The sequence below is a fragment of the Oculina patagonica genome, chromosome 7 (assembly GCF_052425735.1).
Source record: "Oculina patagonica isolate OP01 chromosome 7, crgOcupat, whole genome shotgun sequence".
NCBI classification, from domain to species: domain Eukaryota; kingdom Metazoa; phylum Cnidaria; class Anthozoa; order Scleractinia; family Oculinidae; genus Oculina; species Oculina patagonica.
In genome coordinates, this window is record NC_135764.1 from 1506339 (window position 1) to 1524310 (window position 17972).

Consider the following 17972-nt stretch of genomic DNA (forward strand, 5'->3'; position numbering starts at 1 on the left):
CATGGTTTTAGCCAATAATGGTTCAGAAATTTCCGTTTATTCCGCGAGAAACCGGAAAAAGGTAATACTACGGAAGGTGTTACCTTATTTTCCAAAAAAAAATTCCACTGGGATACCTTTCACAGTTCCATTTGAATTCCGGATTCTTAACCGGTTTTTCCGGGGTTACGTATCTTTATATCAACCGAAAATGTAGCTAATGCCGGTCTGTGCAGAGAATAATACAGTTGAACGTATAAGATGATCTACGTGATTGCAATGTTATAGAACGATGCGAAAATAGCTAACGAGGATTGTGTGTCAGTATAAAAACCATTTTCCTTTTGTGCAAAGAAGTTTATTCATTTAAAGAAGCTTTCAGCTTAATGGTCGTTTACATTCCTACAAAAGACCTGTATCGCTTCTTAGAAACACCTCATTTAGCTTTTAGTGGACCTTTTAGTAGCCTGCGTTGCAGACGAACAAAAACCCTATACCGGGGTTTTGTTCGTCTGCAACGCAGGCTACCTTTTAGGTGAGCTAATATATGATCAGTTTGATTGACGGTTTGCAGGTGATTCTTGGCATGCTGAGCAAAAGTACACCTCAAATAACCCTGAGCATTTGTTTTCCATTATTTAGCACTACAGCAAGGTACACCGATTCAGACTTCATGCACACTAGGATTTCTAACAACAAGCTACTAGGAAATTCACAAAAGTGAAATAAACAGTTCTGACATCAACCACTATTTATCACCGAGCTTAAAATTTACCATCTTTATTATTTACAACAAATTAAACATGGTTTTGAAATACGTTAACACTCGTGCAAATTTTTGTGTGTCGACCCATTGATTTGTTTTGGCGATCTTGTTGTTGCAGAGCATATCTTTTAATTGACTTTCGAATTGCTCTGTGAATTGCTCCAAAACTCGTGTAACATCAGCTCTAAATCATCAAGGTGTACACACGTTGCGTTTTCATCTAGCCAGGAGTAGAGTCAAAAGCAGTCTTCATGACTTGACGGCATTTGGCACTGGTTTGCATGATTTCGTGTCTTTTGTTCTCGGGTTTAATATCACTTATCACAATATCGCCCTGTCGATCAAAGATCATCAAAGAGATTTTATACCAGTATGCTAGAGTGATATTCTGACTATCAAGTGGTCGAGAACGCTACAGCTTAAAATGAACGTGCAAATTGTCAGGCTTTTTTCGCACTCGGGAAACATTTACGAAAGCCCTGATCTAGGTCGTGGTGCACCCTTTATATCTAGTTAAGGGCTAAGGGACTAATTTTTCTACCAGTTTTAATAAGTTTGGTTACCTTTCTGTAATTCAAGTCAAAAGAAAGGGATAAATTCCCCTAAAGTTTAGTATACGCCAACCATGGGCGTGTTTAAAACACGAAATGGCGAAATGATATGAAAGATAAGAGCCAAATTAAGTTAAATGATATTACCGTTCCACTGAAATCTGTATCTGTTACCTGATGTACACTGTAAGGACAAGGAAATAAATCCCGACAAATAAAAGAAAGTTTTGATAAGGGGTAAACATAAGCTTAATAAGTAGTACTCACAAATTTTAACGTTTGTAATACTGGAACGAACTACAACTAATCGTTCCGATCACAAATTCTCCGCCACTCCAGTCTCTCCTTGTTAACAAGTTGCTGTTTGCCTAGGATATTTTTAATCAAAAAGGCGGCCATTACTTTTTGGCATCGAAAGAAAACTATTTGTTTGTCTCACGTCAGGAGGAGCATGACAGAAGGATTCGTCTGAACAGTTCTTCCTTTTCCATGTAATATCTGAATTTTTTTCGAATTGAACGTTCTACGTCCTTATCCTTTAACATCGAAGTTATAACTTCGTTTTCTGTTTTACAGCCGTCTGAACGAAGACGTCAAAAAGGAGAGACAGCGGCCTTTACGTGCCGTCGCCTCACGTGCTTCAGTGAAATTTATCATTTTTGTTCGCATATAAACGGCGCATTTGCTTGTCTCGCTTTTGAACAACTGCAAATTATTCTTACTTTTTGAATAGTACTACATATTTGTATACCCCTTATTTTTATTTTCTATCTAATTTGTCGCGATTTATTTCCTTGTCCTTACGTTGTACACAGAATACATCAGGCAACAGATGCGGATTTCAGTGGAACGGTAATATCATTTAACTTAATTTGGCTCTTATCTTTAATATCATTTCACCATTTCGTGTTTTAATTATAAACACGCCCGCCAACCATTATGATGAAATACTGTACGCTTGGAGAGTTGTTTGATTTTTTGAGACAAAAAACAAGGCCTCTAAATTCCTCACAAGTGAGGAATAATTTTTTCTTTCTTTTAAATTAGATTAGATTAGATTTTAGATTCACAGATGTATAGCTACTATGTAGAGAAACTGTGTATTCTCTATTTTCCAATTGCCCATAATACACTTTGTTTGCCCCCAAATTTTGCATAAACTATTGTTTTCAAATTCTCTTGGGAGGACTGCATATTTCCAAAACAATAGTTTATGCAAAATTTGGGGGGCAAACAAAGTGCATTATGGGCAATTGGAAAATAGAGAATTATTATTATTATTATTATTATTATTATTATTATTATTATTATTATTATTATTATTATTACAAATGTCGTATGGTTTTAAAATTGCTTGTTTCAGAATCCATCGCAGTGTGTGGCTAGTGGATGTGTTCCGGGAACTCCAGGGACCCCAGGCAGCCAAGGAACTCCAGGGAATCCAGGAATCCCAGGAAATCCAGGAAATGACGGCCTGCCAGGACCGAAGGGAGACAGGGGCGAGATTGGCTTGAAGGGAAGTGTAGGAAGCCCGGGAATTATGGGACCGCCCGGGAGCCCAGGGACATCAAACTGGAAACAATGTGCTTGGAAGAATGTAAACAGTGACCTGGACAACGGAAAAATATCTGTAAGTGCCCATTATCTAGATAATTTCAAAGCGAGCCTAGCGAATCAATAAAAGGGTCACTACGCATCACTACTTCTTAAACAATTGTATAGTATGTATGTAATTATACATCGACGCCAGATACCGTTAGTAATGTAATTTATACAACAGTAAATAATGTAACTGTATTGTAATTGTATTGTCATATTAGCAACCATGTTTTTGTAAACAAAGTTTTTGTTTTGTATGCGTGTGTGTACTGAAATGAATTATAAAAAAAATCACTACTTTTAAAAGTCAGACGCCAAGAGACATAATAACATCCATAATAATAATAATAATAATAATAATAATAATAATAATAATAATAATAATAATAATAATAATAATGATGATGATGATGATGATGATGGTGATGATGATACTAAACGAATTTTAAAGGGTCTACGTCACGAGGATTTAGCAGATTTTTGACCCAAACCGCTCTGAAATTTGTGGAAGGCAATTTTACCCATGGAAATCATTATTTTTGAACATATAAAGGAAGATGCAAGGTTTTTTTGTGGCGGGATCAAACCCCCCCAAAAAATTTTTTTTTTTTTGTGGCCCCCCCCAAAAATATAAAAAAAAAATTTTTTTTTTTCATTTTTTTTCCCCCCCCCCATTTTTTTTTTTTTTTTTTTTTTTTTAAATTTTTTTTTTTTTTTTTTTACTAAAAAAATTTAATTTTTTTTTTTTAAAAATTATAAAACCCAACACAAAACCCCCAATTAAACCATCAATACTTGAAAGGACTGTTATCATAGGGGTCCTGTGAGTTTTAAAATATTTGAAAAGGTTAAAGTAAAGAAAATTAAAAAAAAATTAAAAAAGTTAAAACTACAAAAACACTTTAAAAATTTAAAAAGCCTAACCAACATGGGAAAACATATAAAAATATAAAAAACATTTAAAAATTTACAAATCAAAAAATGGCCCCTAAAAATAATTCCCAAAAATGGGTCCTTAAAATAATGATCTAGTTTTATTACAAATTGCTATGCTAGTCCACTGAAGAGGCCGTTTTTCCGCCGCTTATGGATTTAACGGAAATATCTCGTTCGCGTTTCATGCAATCCATGCAGAAACCTTTCGCTCATTACATTAACCTTTTGGACGTTTTGTAAATGTTTGGGTGATTTTTGGTGGTGCTGAAGGAATTTTTTTTTTTTTTCAAAAAAGAAAAAGGATTCGTTAAATTGAGAGAAATAGGGAATAATGCAGATTTAATGTAGTTTTGAAATTGGAATTTGCAGTTAAAAATTAGTAGATGAACACCAAACGGTCCCCTGACAACCTAGGGTGCTCTTGCGTGGGGGTCAACTGTCAGATGGTTTTCCAAAAATAATAATTTACATCCGATTTACAGTGCCAGATACATCCATTACATCCATCACAAGTTGAAATGTGCGTTTAAGAGAACCCCAAAACAAATCATTAGTTAAACCAGTTCCTTGATTCCTTTTCTATTCAAATGGTTTTCAATCACGTATTTAAAAATATGTGATCTGCATATTCATTGAATGATTAATTGACTTGTTTTGCGAAAACAATGCTCAAAATCGCGAGAAATGATTTAGTGTCAAGTGCCCTTCTCACATTGAGAAGTTTAATTGTTGAGAACAATTTGTTACAAGACAAAGATATATCAGTATTTAGAATATACTAAACGGCAGTGGACAGCGTTTTTGGCGCGCGCTGATTGGCTATGCAAATTCCGAATATCCTTTGTCATTAAAAACTAGCAATGGAATACAGTCAACTCTCTCTCAACGGACACCTCTGTAAGACGGACACCTCCATAAGACGGACACCTGGTGATGGTTCCTGCTGTTTTTCAGTCATTTAACTGTAACCAAACTCCCTATAAGACGGACACCTCTCTAAGACGGACAACGGACACTTTGAAATCATTAACGGACACTTGAGAAGTGTTTTTTTTTTTTTTTAAATGTTTTATTACGGAAAATACTGCCAAACTTCGCAAAGTTAGTCCGCGCCCTAAAGATACGTGTATACCAAGCTTACTAACCACAAACAATGACGCTTTAACGGATTACTTTTTTGCTTACGTATATGGACACTAAAGAGGTCATTCTTCACTTACAGTATTACAGTTTGTAGAAGCTCTCAATTTTTACTTTAAAAAGCAAACACGGTCCTTTTATTATTTTAGTCTTGTTGCAGTTAGCAAAGGTTTGTTGCACTGTGCAAAGGTTTAGCTTTATTATCTCAAAATTACTGGTGTCATGTTACCTCGACTCTCTACAGAGCGGACACCTCTCTAAGACGGACAGCTGCGGGCCGGTCCCGAAGGTGTCCGTCTTAGAGAGAGTTGACTGTATTGAAATTCCGGCGTTTTGATTGGTCAACAGGCAATGGTACATGAGCTCATATACCATTGACCACAAATTTTGTAGCCGATACGCGTCAATGAAATTAGCTGGGGAGCTCAAATATTGCATTTTAATTATTTCACTCGCGCTTGTTGGATATGAGAACGTTATAGCCAACTAGCCACTTTCTCAGACACTTTCACTGTGAATAGCTGTTAAATATTATTTTGGAATTTCTTATCAGGAGTGCTCATTTGTCAAGAAGAACAGCAATACCCACCTCCGAGTTGTTTACCAGGGAAACATGCGGGTCTATACAGCAGCTACCTGTAACCGATGGTTCTTCACATTTAACGGTGCCGAGTGCTCCATGCCAATCGACACGGCGGTTTACTCCGGTGGCGCGTGGAACATCATTCGCGCGGCTACCATCGAGGGCTACTGCCCAGGAATCTCCAGGAGTACAGTCAAGGTGGCGCTGAATGTTGGTTCCTGTGCTGGTTACACCCAAGGGAACGCATACACTGGCTGGAACTCCGTCAGCAGGATCATTGTAGAAGAAGTGGATCCACCTCAGTAGTAGCACGCCGGTTAAAATCAGAATCTCTTCAAGCTAGTGTTTTTGAAAACAGATCGTCTTGTTTGTCTTACGGTAGCTGTAGATTAGAGATGATTAAATAAACACAGCTGTGAAAAGAGATTATAATAGAAAAACAGTGAATTTTAGTGTCAAGCTTTCACGTTGCTATGCAAAGCTTTGATTTCGACCCCTCAAGTTCTGAATCAATCCTCTTTTTATGCTGAAATCGCGAGCCGAGGGGCCGAAAATCTCTCGCCCTTCTCTTTTCGAGCCACTTGTCGGTTTTGTCCCCTTTCCATCCCGTTGCGCACCTCTGGCTGCGCTGCAACCTGACCTTACTTACAATGATACTCGCAAAAAGACGTTTACTTTGATTTTTCATGATGTCTCCAAAATCAGAATATATCGGGGAGCTAATCGGATTGCAAGTAACGTACCCTCGATCTCGGCTGAGACGACTAACGACAACGAATAGGGAGAAATTATAGAGATTATTACTGTTTCGGTTTATTTCCGTGACGTTAGACCTCACCACAACTGGTATTGTGAAAAATTTTATTATTCTAACATGATACAAGCAGTCGTAAGTCAGATCTTTAGGCTAGCTTCGTCCTTCTGTTCATTTTCACTGCCTTTTGTTTAGCGACGTTGTCGTTATTTTCGTAGTTTGGGCTTATATCAGTACAAAGTCTTTTTTAAACCCATGTCCCATATTTAGTGGGAAATATCTGGAAGCTTAACAGACGCATCCCCCCTCCCCCACCCTCTTTCTTCTCAACTTGCGCTCTCTATAAGTTATGCACTCAGTTGTGCATCTAGGCATAGGTAACAGATCTTTTGTGTTTTCACATCATCTCGCAAGAGGACCTGTTTTAATACTTTTTGTTGTCGCGGCTCTTTTATTTGTCAACGTCACAGTTTCTTTAAAGATTCGTAAAAATTTAGCTAAATTTAACAGGCGAGTTCAAAAAGTTTTCAAAGACAAGGTAAATATTGCCCAGAATTCACCAATATATTTTAAGCGGTCGATCACTTTTGCGAACTTTTGGCCACACGAAATTTGGATGACAGATTCTTGAATCAGAAAGTTCAACGTTACCTTTAGTCACACTTCTTAAACAAAAAGATATTTACCAAAACCATTCGGGCTCTTATACAAAAATATCGAGGGATGATCAGGTTGAAGATTCACATGGCTGCTAAATCTCGTGTCTCTTATTGTGAGGACAGTATACAGTGAAACAAGAACGCTTTGAACAAGAATCCCGCTCAACTCTTTATTTGTTGCGAAGACGCGAACTAAAGCTTTGAACATGAAATACCGCAGGTAACTATTTGTTGCGAAGACGCGAACTAAAGCTATGAACATGAAATACCGTTTAACTTGTTATTCGTTGTGAAGACGCGAACTAAAGCATTGAGCATGAAATCCATGAAAAACCGCTAAACTTTTTATTCGTTGTTAAGACGCGAACTAAAGCATTGAGCATGAAATACCGCTTAACTCTTTATTTGTTGCGAAGACGCAAACTAAAGCTTTGAACATGACATATATATACCGCTTAACTCTTTATTCGTTGCGAAGATGCGAGCTATTAAAAGTATTGAACATGAAGTACCGCTTAAATTTTTATTTGTTGGGAAGACGCGAACTAAAGCATTGACATGAAATATCGCATAACTTTGAACATGAAATACCGCTTAACTTTTTGTTTGCCGCGAAGACGCGAACTAAAGCATTGAGCATGAAATCCATGAAAAAACCGCTAAACTTTTTATTCGTTGTTAAGACGCGAAATAACGCTTAACTCTTTATTTGTTGCGAAGACGCAAACTAAAGCTTTGAACATGACATACCGCTTAACTCTTTATTCGTTGCGAAGATGCAAGCTATTAAAAGTATTGAACATGAAGTACCGCTTAACTTTTTATTCGTTGTGAAGACACGAAACGGCGCTTTGAAAATGAAATCCCGCTTAACTTTTTATTTGTTGGGAAGACGCGAACTAAAGCATTGAACATAAAATACCGCATAACTCTTGAACATGAAATACCGCTTAACTTTTTGTTTGTTACGAAGACGCGAACTAAAGCTATGAAAATGAAATCGCACTATAACTATATATTAAAATACTTGGAATGCGAACCACATGGTAGCTTTTACTTTTGATTACAACATTTGCCCTCCAGTCACCCGAGAGTAACTATTTGCACCGAGCAAAATATACCAGTACCACCTCCCCTGGGTTAAATTTGTTAAATCTTCGGTCTTCCCGATCGTTCAAATCTCCCGCTCGTATGGTAATTAAAACTTTTTAAAACTCCCGCGTGTATTTAGAAGCTGTTACCGCCATTGTTCAAAAATGGCCATATAGGGTCATTTTCAGGTCGTAAAACAAAGCCTATTGTTATCAAAGTTGAGCCACTTTTCTTGATACGGATGATGGTGTCTCGTTTGAGCCCATTGTGACGTTCATGGATTAAGAGCAAGCTCGCCGCTAGAAGAATATACAGTTTTACACCAGGGGATGCGGAAAGCTTATCATTTACATGGAACTTTCGGTGAGAATTTTTCGACAAATGGAACAGTCCATCACATCAAATGCAATAACAGTCAATTAAAAAATGACAAACCACATAGTGGTAAAACATTATCAAATGAATTTGTCAATGTGGAGGTGCCTCAAAAGCCTGACCCAATAGGAGACTTCCTCAAGTTTTGACAATTATCAAGAAGGTCACCCATCTGTTGGTTCTTCTCTCCTAAAGAGAATGGAGTGTAAAGAAGATCACACCAAAGTTTTTGCAGAAGAAGTAAATACTGATGCAACAAACTGTGATGAACAACAGCCACAAATAAATTTCACAAAAATCAAGCCAAGAAATGAAAAGAAGAAGGATAGTGGTGTGTCTGAGAGAGGAGGCAAGTCTGGCAGAAGGAAAAGGTCGTCGACAAGATCTTCTGACATTAGTAAAAGTGAGAACACTCAAAGCTTGAGAAAAGAAGAATGTACAAGTCACATTCCGAACCCATCCTGGAGGTCATATCTACCTAAATACAGGTACAACATGTCATCCATACCAATTAGCATTCCTGGTTATGAAGATTTCCTGATAAACAGCAAAAACAGCGTGAGTAGATCAAATTCTTCTTCAAATGAGGTGAGTCACTGTTGGTAAAAGGGTCTGTTCAAACCATAGGTAGGTACATGTAGGTTGGTAGGTAAGTAGGTTGGTATAGTTAGGTAGGGTAGGCAGGTAAAGTTATCACCTGAAGCATTTCGCTCTGTATTCAAGGGTAACATAACACCAATCAACATCTTCACCCATGACATTAAGGCAGGCAGGGAGGCAGGGAGATGCTTGAACTGAGGAAAACAAAAATAAGACACTAGAAAACTTTTTTGGATGCCCCAAGCTCTTTTCTTTGACCTTTGCATTGGGCATTCCTGGTTGCCTTTCTTGTTTTAGCACTTGAATGTCCAAAACAAAAACTTGTTCGAAAGTTGTTGCATCAGCAAAGTGCAATAAAGAAGCAATGCATTGGTTTGTCTCTTTAGAGACGACTCAGATAAAAAAAGAAAAGATACACAATGATCTACTAAAAACATACACATACAGTAAACACCCGCATATAAGAACACATGATTTCGGAGGTCAGGCTGATCGGGTTCTTATTTAATGGGTGCTTAGTGACAAATCAGCCTCAAGGTGTTCTTAAAATGTTCTTAAATTTCTATATTAGTAATACTACCCAAAAATGCCCCTAGATGTAAAAATAGCATAAATTAATAAATATTCTTTGATTTTTATGATCACAATCAATACTGTATCATTGAGCCTATAGATGAGATGACTGGCTGTCCTTCATTATAGGTAATGATGAATAAAATCACTTGTATTTTTAGGAATTATGACACCTTTTCCATTTTATAAGAACATGCTGAATTTTTCAGGCTGATCTTGTTCTTATAAAAATGAGGCTTTATTGGCCAAATTTCAGCCTGGTGTTCTTAATCCATTTGTTCTTATATGCGGGTGTTTACTGTAGTTGAAGCCGAAGAGAAACTCAATGTGTAACAAATTAACTGGCCAACTTGTATTTTCTTCTTTCACATCCTTCAGAATCCAGCGCAAATGAACCAGTTGGAGAAGCTGATCTCTCAACATGACACAGAAAAGGTGACATAGCTTTCTTTATGTTGTGGACTGAGTTGCATTTAATGCCTTGTAATCCCTAAAAGCCATGTTACATGAGGCAATGTTCCTTGCAACAGGAAATGCTTATGCAACAAACATTGCATTGCCAGTTGGTGAAAATAATTCATGTGTAACACCCCATTTTTGCAACCTGCAATACGACAAAATGTTGCGTTGGCGAGTTGCAAGAAAAGTAGGCTTTCCTCTACCTTTTGCAACATTGAGGGGCAAGTTGCTGCGTTTGGCATGTCAGTTGCAACTTGCAGCACATTTATTTTTGTTAAAATGAGCCAATCAGAGCTTGTCCTTTGCTTACAGGAGTAATCATATCTATAACAAAATTCTCGATTTTGATTGGTTCTGCGCCCGCCTATTTGTCGCGGGATCACGTGGGTGTCCAATTACAGGTATCCAATTTGAGCAACTTCAAATTGGATACCTGTAATTGGACACCTACGCCATCTGTGCGTCAATCACGCACATTCGAATGGGTTTTTCTTGCTGTTTTCTAACTTTTTGTGCAATCAATTGAATTTACCTTTGACTTTTTCTAACAGAAAAGGTTCCTAAAGATTTCCTAACCTCAAATTTTGTTATTGACACGACTAATTAGTAATTGGACCTCATGTCGTACAATTGAGAGAGTAGGATTTCAAAATGACTCGCCCAATTACTCCCTGAATTGTACTCCACTCAGTCCAATTACTATTACATATCAAGAGGATTTTTTCCAGCAGGTGCATTTTAAGTTTGTGCAAGAAAATTCCGAGTGCGACACCCTCCCTGCAACTTGTAATGTTCAGTGTTGCAAGTTGCAAGGAGAATTGCCTCGTGTGACATGGCTATTAGGGTTACATGTCAGTAAAAGTCAGGGTTATTGTTTTCTTCTGTAGTATTTATAATTAATTATAATAGGCTACCTCAATGTAGTGGATAATCAGAATTCTCCAGAAAGTTGCTAATTTATGAAAAACAATGTACTTCTATTTCTTGGTTGCAAAATGTAAGTCCTCTGTTTAATTTTTTTTCTCTATTCATTAGGTTAAACTGCGCATGACCCTAGAACAAGAGCTGGTTCGCCTGTTTGGAAACTGTGCCCGTAAGTCGGCTGGATATCAAGTACCGTACAGTGCATGCACTGTAATTTCTTCACAAATGCGAACTCCTGGGATGAAGGTACATCTATCTTGCACAAGCCGTCCTTTCTCACTGTCCCTCATTCCTTTAATTTAAAAATCTCAAACAAATAAAAGACATTTTTACTGAGATTTTTATATTATTATGTGTAAAAAAAAGGTTACAGTGGAATTCTGATTTCTCCAACCCTCATTTGCTCTAACCAAAAGTGATCTTCCCCCTCCCTCAGTCAAACACTTCAATTTTACTCCCAATTTCTCGAACCAATTTTCATTTCCCTTGGAGGTTCGAGAGATCGGAATCCAGTGTTTACGTACAAATTTTGTTTTCTAGCAAATGAGAACAGAAAAGGAGCAACCTTTATCCATTAAGCTTGAAGTGGAAAAGATTCTAAACAAGTTCAACAGACTCAAGGTAATTAAAAGAGTATATTTTGCTAGTGTATAATCTGTTATGAAAGTAATCTGTTCTGTATGCTAAGTATCCGTGACCTGGATACTCATTGTTGTTTTCTCTGTATTCTGTATATAGCTTAATTATGATTTATTCATTTAACCACAGGCGGCCCAAGTTCACTGCCTGAATTAATTATTTATAAAGTGTAAGCGAACGTGACTCTTGGCTTCGAGCGGTATTGTGTTACAAAGATGCGATTTATAAGGGTTTGTATGGGAACTTGGCGATTTTGATTCAAAAGGTATAAAATTAAATATTTTACAAATAAAATCGACTTACCTTGTTTCCATGTTGTGTTCTTTGTTGTCTGCCTGTGTCTCAGGTCGTTTTAAAGCGTTTTCGGCGAGTTGCGCTGGCTGGTGGTGTTGTAAAATATTTAATTTTATACCTTTTGAATCAAAATCGCCAATTTCCTATACAAACCTTTATAAATCACATCTTTGTAACACAACACCGCTCGAAGCCAAGAGTCACGTTCGCTTACACTTTATAAATAATTAATTCACGCAGTGAACTTGGGTCGCCTGTGATTTAACTTGTTTATTTCGCATACTTTTGTTATTCACAATTTACTTCCTTTTTTCTTTGATGTGTCTTGTCTGTTTTTTTAATGTGTCAGTAACCAACACGATAGCATATGCTTCTTTGGTCACTGAGCACATTTTATTTTGGCTTTATTATTGTTTTATTTTCCTTATTTCAATGAATTTTCTGTAAATAGTGTGTGATAGTAAAAAATGTTGGTAAATAGTGTGAAATAATAAAAATTATTTTGTGTTCTATCTTTTGACTCGTGTTTACATTTCATGTTGTTATCTTTTCTCGACAGACTGAGATGTTAAAACGTCAAAACCGAGAGATTGAAGTGATATTCGCTTTAGAAAATTTCTGGTCAGAAAATCAAGGTAGGTAAAAATTTCATTTTATCCCATGACATGTTATGACCGTCATAACTTGTAGTTTTTCCTGCCACGCGTCTTGTCCTCATCTAGCATGTTTTCAGTTTCCCGCCTTAATGATCGTTCGCCCAGCTTCCAGTTTTTCCCGCCATAATCAGTCGAGTCTGGCGTAGCTTGCCGCTGTTTTCCGCAAAAAACTCATCACTGTACTTATTTAGCGCTTCTTTGTACTAAGGGTGAATAGGCCACTTGAGACAGAACTTAAGTTGTAAACATTCATGCTTTAGTAGTTTTGAGACTTTAAACAATGGAAATGTTCTTTCATTACAAGCTAATTCAGTTGGCTAATCCAAATTTATGTTTAAACTGTTTTTAGGTTTAAATGGGCCATGCAGGTCATCAACAAGAACTTGGAAGGACTTCAGTGAGGACTTCGACCTTGTACCTCCCAAGTTTAATGAATATTATGAAGAAGTCCTGTGCGCTACAGACTGAATACGAAACTCAACGGAGTTCTGACCTATACCCCATTCCGCACACCAGAGCTAAAACACGTTAAAAAGCTGTTTTGTCAGTTAAACACGGTTTAAAATTGTTTTCTTCATAGAAATTTTCCATCTGTTTGCCGACTTCAAATTTGGAACAATAAACTGACAACTAAGGGCTTACTTTGAACCCTATGGAAAATTTAGTCTTTCAGTTTCTGTTGCTGACCTTCATTTTGTTAAACCTGGTTTAACTAGACATGCTTTGCTGGTGTCAATGGGGTATTAGGCGGAAATGAAAGTTTAGACTGATGATAGATGTACTTTTTCAATAACATTCTTTTGAGTGATTCATTTTCTCTTACATGAACATCCAATGCAGAGACCGGCGTTTCATTCATTTATGAATTGTTTTGTATATTGACTTACAACGCTTTTCATCTGTTACATACACGTTCTAACCACTACGTTTTTCGTTTAATCTTGATGTACGTGTAACTTCTGATTAGATCTCATTGAGAAATATTTTTGTAAGCAAAGTTTGAGCTATCGATAAAAAAAATCTATACGTAAAAATATCCATGTAACTGACAAAAGCGTCATTGTAACACTCAAAAGGGCCTGTGAACGAACTTTCAATGTGGACTCGCTTCCAAAGGCTTTATGGGAAGGATTTGCAGAGAAAGTATCGAATCAAAAGGAAGACGTTCCCAGCATTCCCCGATATCCTTGCAATTTGAATGTATCATTTCTTTCTAGCTTTTTACCTCCTTTTAAAAGCTATTAAAAAAATAGGCCTTGACGCTAGACAGGCCCGGGTTGTGTTGGTATTCGGAATTTGTGGGCGAATAAGCTGTTGAAATTGAACGTTTAATGATCTGCGTTTCTTGTTGAGTCAACAGAGAAAGAATAAGATGAGTTAAATTTTTAGGAGTATGAGTTATAATCGAGGTGCTGTAAAACAAATTAACGCTTGAATAAAAAAAAAACTAAACGTTGATAAATCTTTGAGAAGAGGCCTCTTGCTTCTTCTTTTTTTTTTTAAAAAAATGGCAACTTAAACACCTTAGCCTGGTTTTCACTAGGGACGGTTGAAGTGGAATTCAGAAGCGCAGAGCGTTTTTTATTTTTACGTGCAACCCTTAAAGGGACTGTGTCACGGCTAAAATACTTGCTATGAAATCACTCCTGTGGATCAAATGGCAAAACCATAGCTTTATTGCATCCAAACGTGTCTCCCGGGCGTTATAATTTTAGGTGGCTGATAACTGTTTTCAATAATTTACAGACCTTGTACTTAAACACTTTATCAACTACTATTACAGAAATGGTCGGCAAGTTGTGATCAATTTCAGAGCGGTTCAGAGCCACCTTTTTAAAATATAAGGTGGCTCTGAACCACTCTGACAGAATTTCTTTAAACTTTGCCAAAAGTTGTATCATGACATGCTAGTCATAACTCAACAATAAAAAATGGGGGTCACCAAGCTCATTTTCAGGTTTTTTGCACTAATATCTAAATTAAGGGTGTTTTTTTACAAGTAATACTGTTGCTATGATGGTAACCACTAATGTCAAGAAAATGATCACAACTTGTCGACGAATGATAGAGTATTTGTTTCATACAATAAGTGTAATAGCAACTGATAAAAAAATGTAGTAATGACCTATCGAAGTACAAAGACTGGAAAATACCTAAAACCGTTATCAGCCACCTTAAAATTACAAGCAAACGAGACTAAGCCCAGCCCAACAATATTTCAAAAACCCATATCGCAATCCGCTTCAATCTTCGTCACTTTTAGCCATTCGTACCTTGTTTTGTATTTGCTGTGTTATTGAAATGTTCCTTCACTGTTTTAAGATGATATTTTTATATTTCACCGAATTTAATGGTCATTTCCGATGCCTAAATTTGGCTAAAATCCGTGACAGTCCCTTTAAGGAGACCTTAAAGGCTAAAACTATTTTAAGTCTTTAGCTTAATTTAGTCACTATTATTTTTCTTATTACCATTTTGAAAATTATTTAATTAATAAATATATATTATTTATTTTTTCTTCTTCATTTTCTTCTTCACCTCCCGCCTCGTATAGCTACGCTAATTGCGGGAGGTGAAAGACATTGTATATGATATGATTGCGTCAGAATTGCGTGAAATAAAGCTTTGTTGTTGTTGTTGTTGTCACAATGCAGTGAAAGGGAAGACCAGTCTCCTTTTATATCGGAACGTCTTGTTTGAGGTGAATGTCACGTGTCATGTGAAAGTAATATTTTGCGCTCTCTTACACAGTCCACGAGTTTCCTCACTGAGTTTCTTTGTTTTCATTGTAGATTGAATACAAAATGGATCCCGTACAGATGAAGTTCTTGAGGCTACTGAGCATGCGTATCACCCAGACTATAACTTATCACTGCTACAACTCACGCGCATGGGAAGAAGAAGGAGACCGCACTATTAAACTTCAAGGAGAAAATGAAATGGAACTAACAACGTCAGAAAAGACAAAACCTAAAGTGCTTACCAACAATTGCGATGTGAGTAGTCGTGGCAAGTTTGAAATATCAATTGATAGGCCCATTTCGAAACCTTGTCACTTCACCTTGACAATCATAAATTTGCCTGAGGAACAAAATGGATGCCAGATATAAAAAGAACATGATATAAATGACTACAAAAGAATCCCAATTTCTCGAACCCTCGGTTCCTCGAAAGTCCCGATATCTCGAACCAATTTCGAGAAATCGGGATTCTACTGTATAACTGTCTAAATATTATTTTTTATGGCGGTTGAAAAGCCTCAAACACCGAGAAGAATCGTGTGTAAAAGAGTGTTGCTAGATGCACTTGTCGTCGACATCGCCGTTGTGCGAGCAAGTTTTCTTAGGGGTGGTGGGTTGAGGGAGAAAGAACCATTAACCCACCATCACGTAAGAGAGCTTGCAGGCTACCATTGTATAATTTTACTAGTCATGCAGTATTTTGGCGACTCAAAATACAAATCACAAGTAAAAATGTACCGCGATACTACACACTAAAATGTCTAATAAGAGATTTATTATCCAACGATTTCTTTCCATAAAATGCTGACTTGCCACGTATTTATCTTTCGCGCATACGGGGGGAATGAGACGAGTACAAATATCGTGAAATATTTGTACTCGTTTCGCGCGTTAATTGTACTCTACGAGGCAGAGTTGGATAATAAAGCTGCTTATTCTAATAATGCCGATACTTGTTAGTTCTTAAAGTGCTTAGATGAAGGCATCTTGTAGGTTTATATTACACCTACTCTCACGCTCTACTTTCCGTATGTGTCTTTCTCGCTGGCCTTAATTTATCTGCCAGCTAAAAAAAAGTCCAAAAGTGTTAATTGCCTACCGACCAAGTGATGGACAAAATCCACTAGCCCCGGGCTACCGGACAGGACTTTCTCTGCACACTGGTGTGCCCTTACCTTTGATATAGGCTCGCTCTGTGTTTTAGAAACTTTGTCACGGATTTTTGAACAGCCAGAATGTATATTTGTATCGTAGGAAACCTAAAAACAATAGTCCATTTTATTGACAATTGATTGAGTACTGAAACTGTTTACAAGTGTCTTTGGCTGCGGATGGCTCGGATGGAAATGGATTACAACTTGAAAAATTAAGGTTTACCTTTTCAAGTTGTTTCCGCTTGTCTTGAAAAAGAAATCGATATTTATAGCCGTGGTTTGATTTCTCTCTGCAAATTAAGAATATATATATCTTTAGATGTTCAAAGATAATGTTTGTCATGGGTCAAGTTGCCTGTTTTAAAACAGTTTAGACCGAAAATTCGCAAAATTCTCGTGGCGTAGCTCCCTTAATCTTAATTTTGTTGTTGTTTCTTGTAGAGCAAAGATGACTCATGGCATCAGACGGTCCTTGAGATCGACACTAAACAAAAGAACGCCTTAACTGTGATGGACGTGGCAGCTTTTGATGTGGGAGACAAGTTTCTTAAACAGAAATTTACCATTCAGTTAGGGCCTGTGTGCTTTGTGTACTAGCCAAGAGAAATGTCAAGCAAAATTAGGAAGTCATTGTAAATTTCACGTGTTAGAACATTTCTCAAGAATGTACTTAGTATTTAGTTGAAAATATACAACCCCAAGGTCTTACTGTAGTTTCACTGCACGAGTTTGGCGTACGCGATGTGTCGCATAAATAAAGCTGGTTGCTCAATGAGGCAAACTCCCTCAGTGTTTGTTACGACCACGGCAAGTAGCCTTTCAAGATTCTTTTGAATAGAAGGTTAGAAATGATAGTTGTCTTCGTTGCCCTGTGTTATCCTAACTGTGCTAGTGCCGTGGTTTTTAACATAAGGGAGCTCTTTGCTACTAGGTGCTATAGCTACTGTTGTCGTGGAAACAAAGTAAGAGTAACCAATTAAGACTCTTAGCCGTTTGGAGTAAATAAAGTTGTTATTTCAGAATAAGCTTTAAATATTGTGAAATTGGCGTTTTAAGCCAAGTTAGCTTTTAAAGATAATTTTTGAGATAAATTATTTTGATAACACGAGAAATATCTGATAATATTTTTCTATTTTCTAGTCTATAAATATTGTATTACAGTATTCTAAATTCATAAATATACCTTGTGGCTGTTTGTTAATAGGCCATGTTTTCCAATATTGCATGAAAACACCTCTATTCCATTACAAAACAAGAATAGGAATCGGGCCTTCTTTTTCAACAATAAGGATTTACTGGAGGATGTTCAATGGTTGGGTAGCCTGTGTGACAGGTGTAGAAAGGTGAGAACCAGAGGGGAGGGGAAGGGGGAAAAAGCGCAATCAGGGCTTGGCCTACATTTAGGGTCTTATTCTTCTCAGAGTGTTTCCTCAACCCAAGTTTAGAGAAAGAACTCAGTATCGAAAGTGTTTTCTTTTCGCAGTTTCGAAATTGTTCT

The 17972-nt window shown here is 37.1% G+C and overlaps 3 protein-coding genes across 3 annotated transcripts in view; all 3 read left to right on the forward strand.

The window, feature by feature from the left end:
- The window catches only part of LOC144661313 (uncharacterized), a 104769-nt gene extending 87089 nt beyond the window's left edge, over positions 1-17680 (forward strand). The window contains exons 70-71 of the mRNA XM_078522033.1: positions 15372-15575; positions 16916-17680. Of these exons, the coding sequence (XP_078378159.1) occupies positions 15372-15575; positions 16916-17071 (360 nt within the window). The 3' untranslated portion in view covers positions 17072-17680. The remainder of the gene's footprint in view (positions 1-15371; positions 15576-16915) is intronic.
- Positions 2651-5994, forward strand: LOC144659754 (collagen triple helix repeat-containing protein 1-like; the record flags this gene model as incomplete). The annotated part of the gene is made up of 2 exons (XM_078520248.1): positions 2651-2926; positions 5525-5994. Coding segments are annotated over 2 exons (612 nt in total), but the record flags the coding sequence as incomplete, so codon positions are not given.
- On the forward strand, positions 8569-14020 carry LOC144661330 (uncharacterized). The gene is made up of 6 exons (XM_078522056.1): positions 8569-9022; positions 9986-10042; positions 11102-11236; positions 11531-11611; positions 12483-12558; positions 12929-14020. The coding sequence occupies exons 1-6, from the start codon at positions 8633-8635 to the stop codon at positions 13045-13047; spliced, it is 858 nt and encodes a 285-aa protein (XP_078378182.1). The 5' UTR covers positions 8569-8632; the 3' UTR covers positions 13048-14020.
- Positions 17681-17972: the final 292 nt, after the last annotated feature.

Bases quoted from the DNA above. Each gene is read 5' to 3' on its own strand.
- LOC144661330 (XM_078522056.1), top strand. From the start codon at position 8,633: ATGGAGTGTAAAGAAGATCACACCAAAGTTTTTGCAGAAGAAGTAAAT. The intron at 11,237-11,530 runs GTACATCTATCT...TTTGTTTTCTAG, and splicing joins TGCGAACTCCTGGGATGAAG to CAAATGAGAACAGAAAAGGA. The intron at 11,612-12,482 runs GTAATTAAAAGA...TTTTCTCGACAG, and splicing joins ACAAGTTCAACAGACTCAAG to ACTGAGATGTTAAAACGTCA.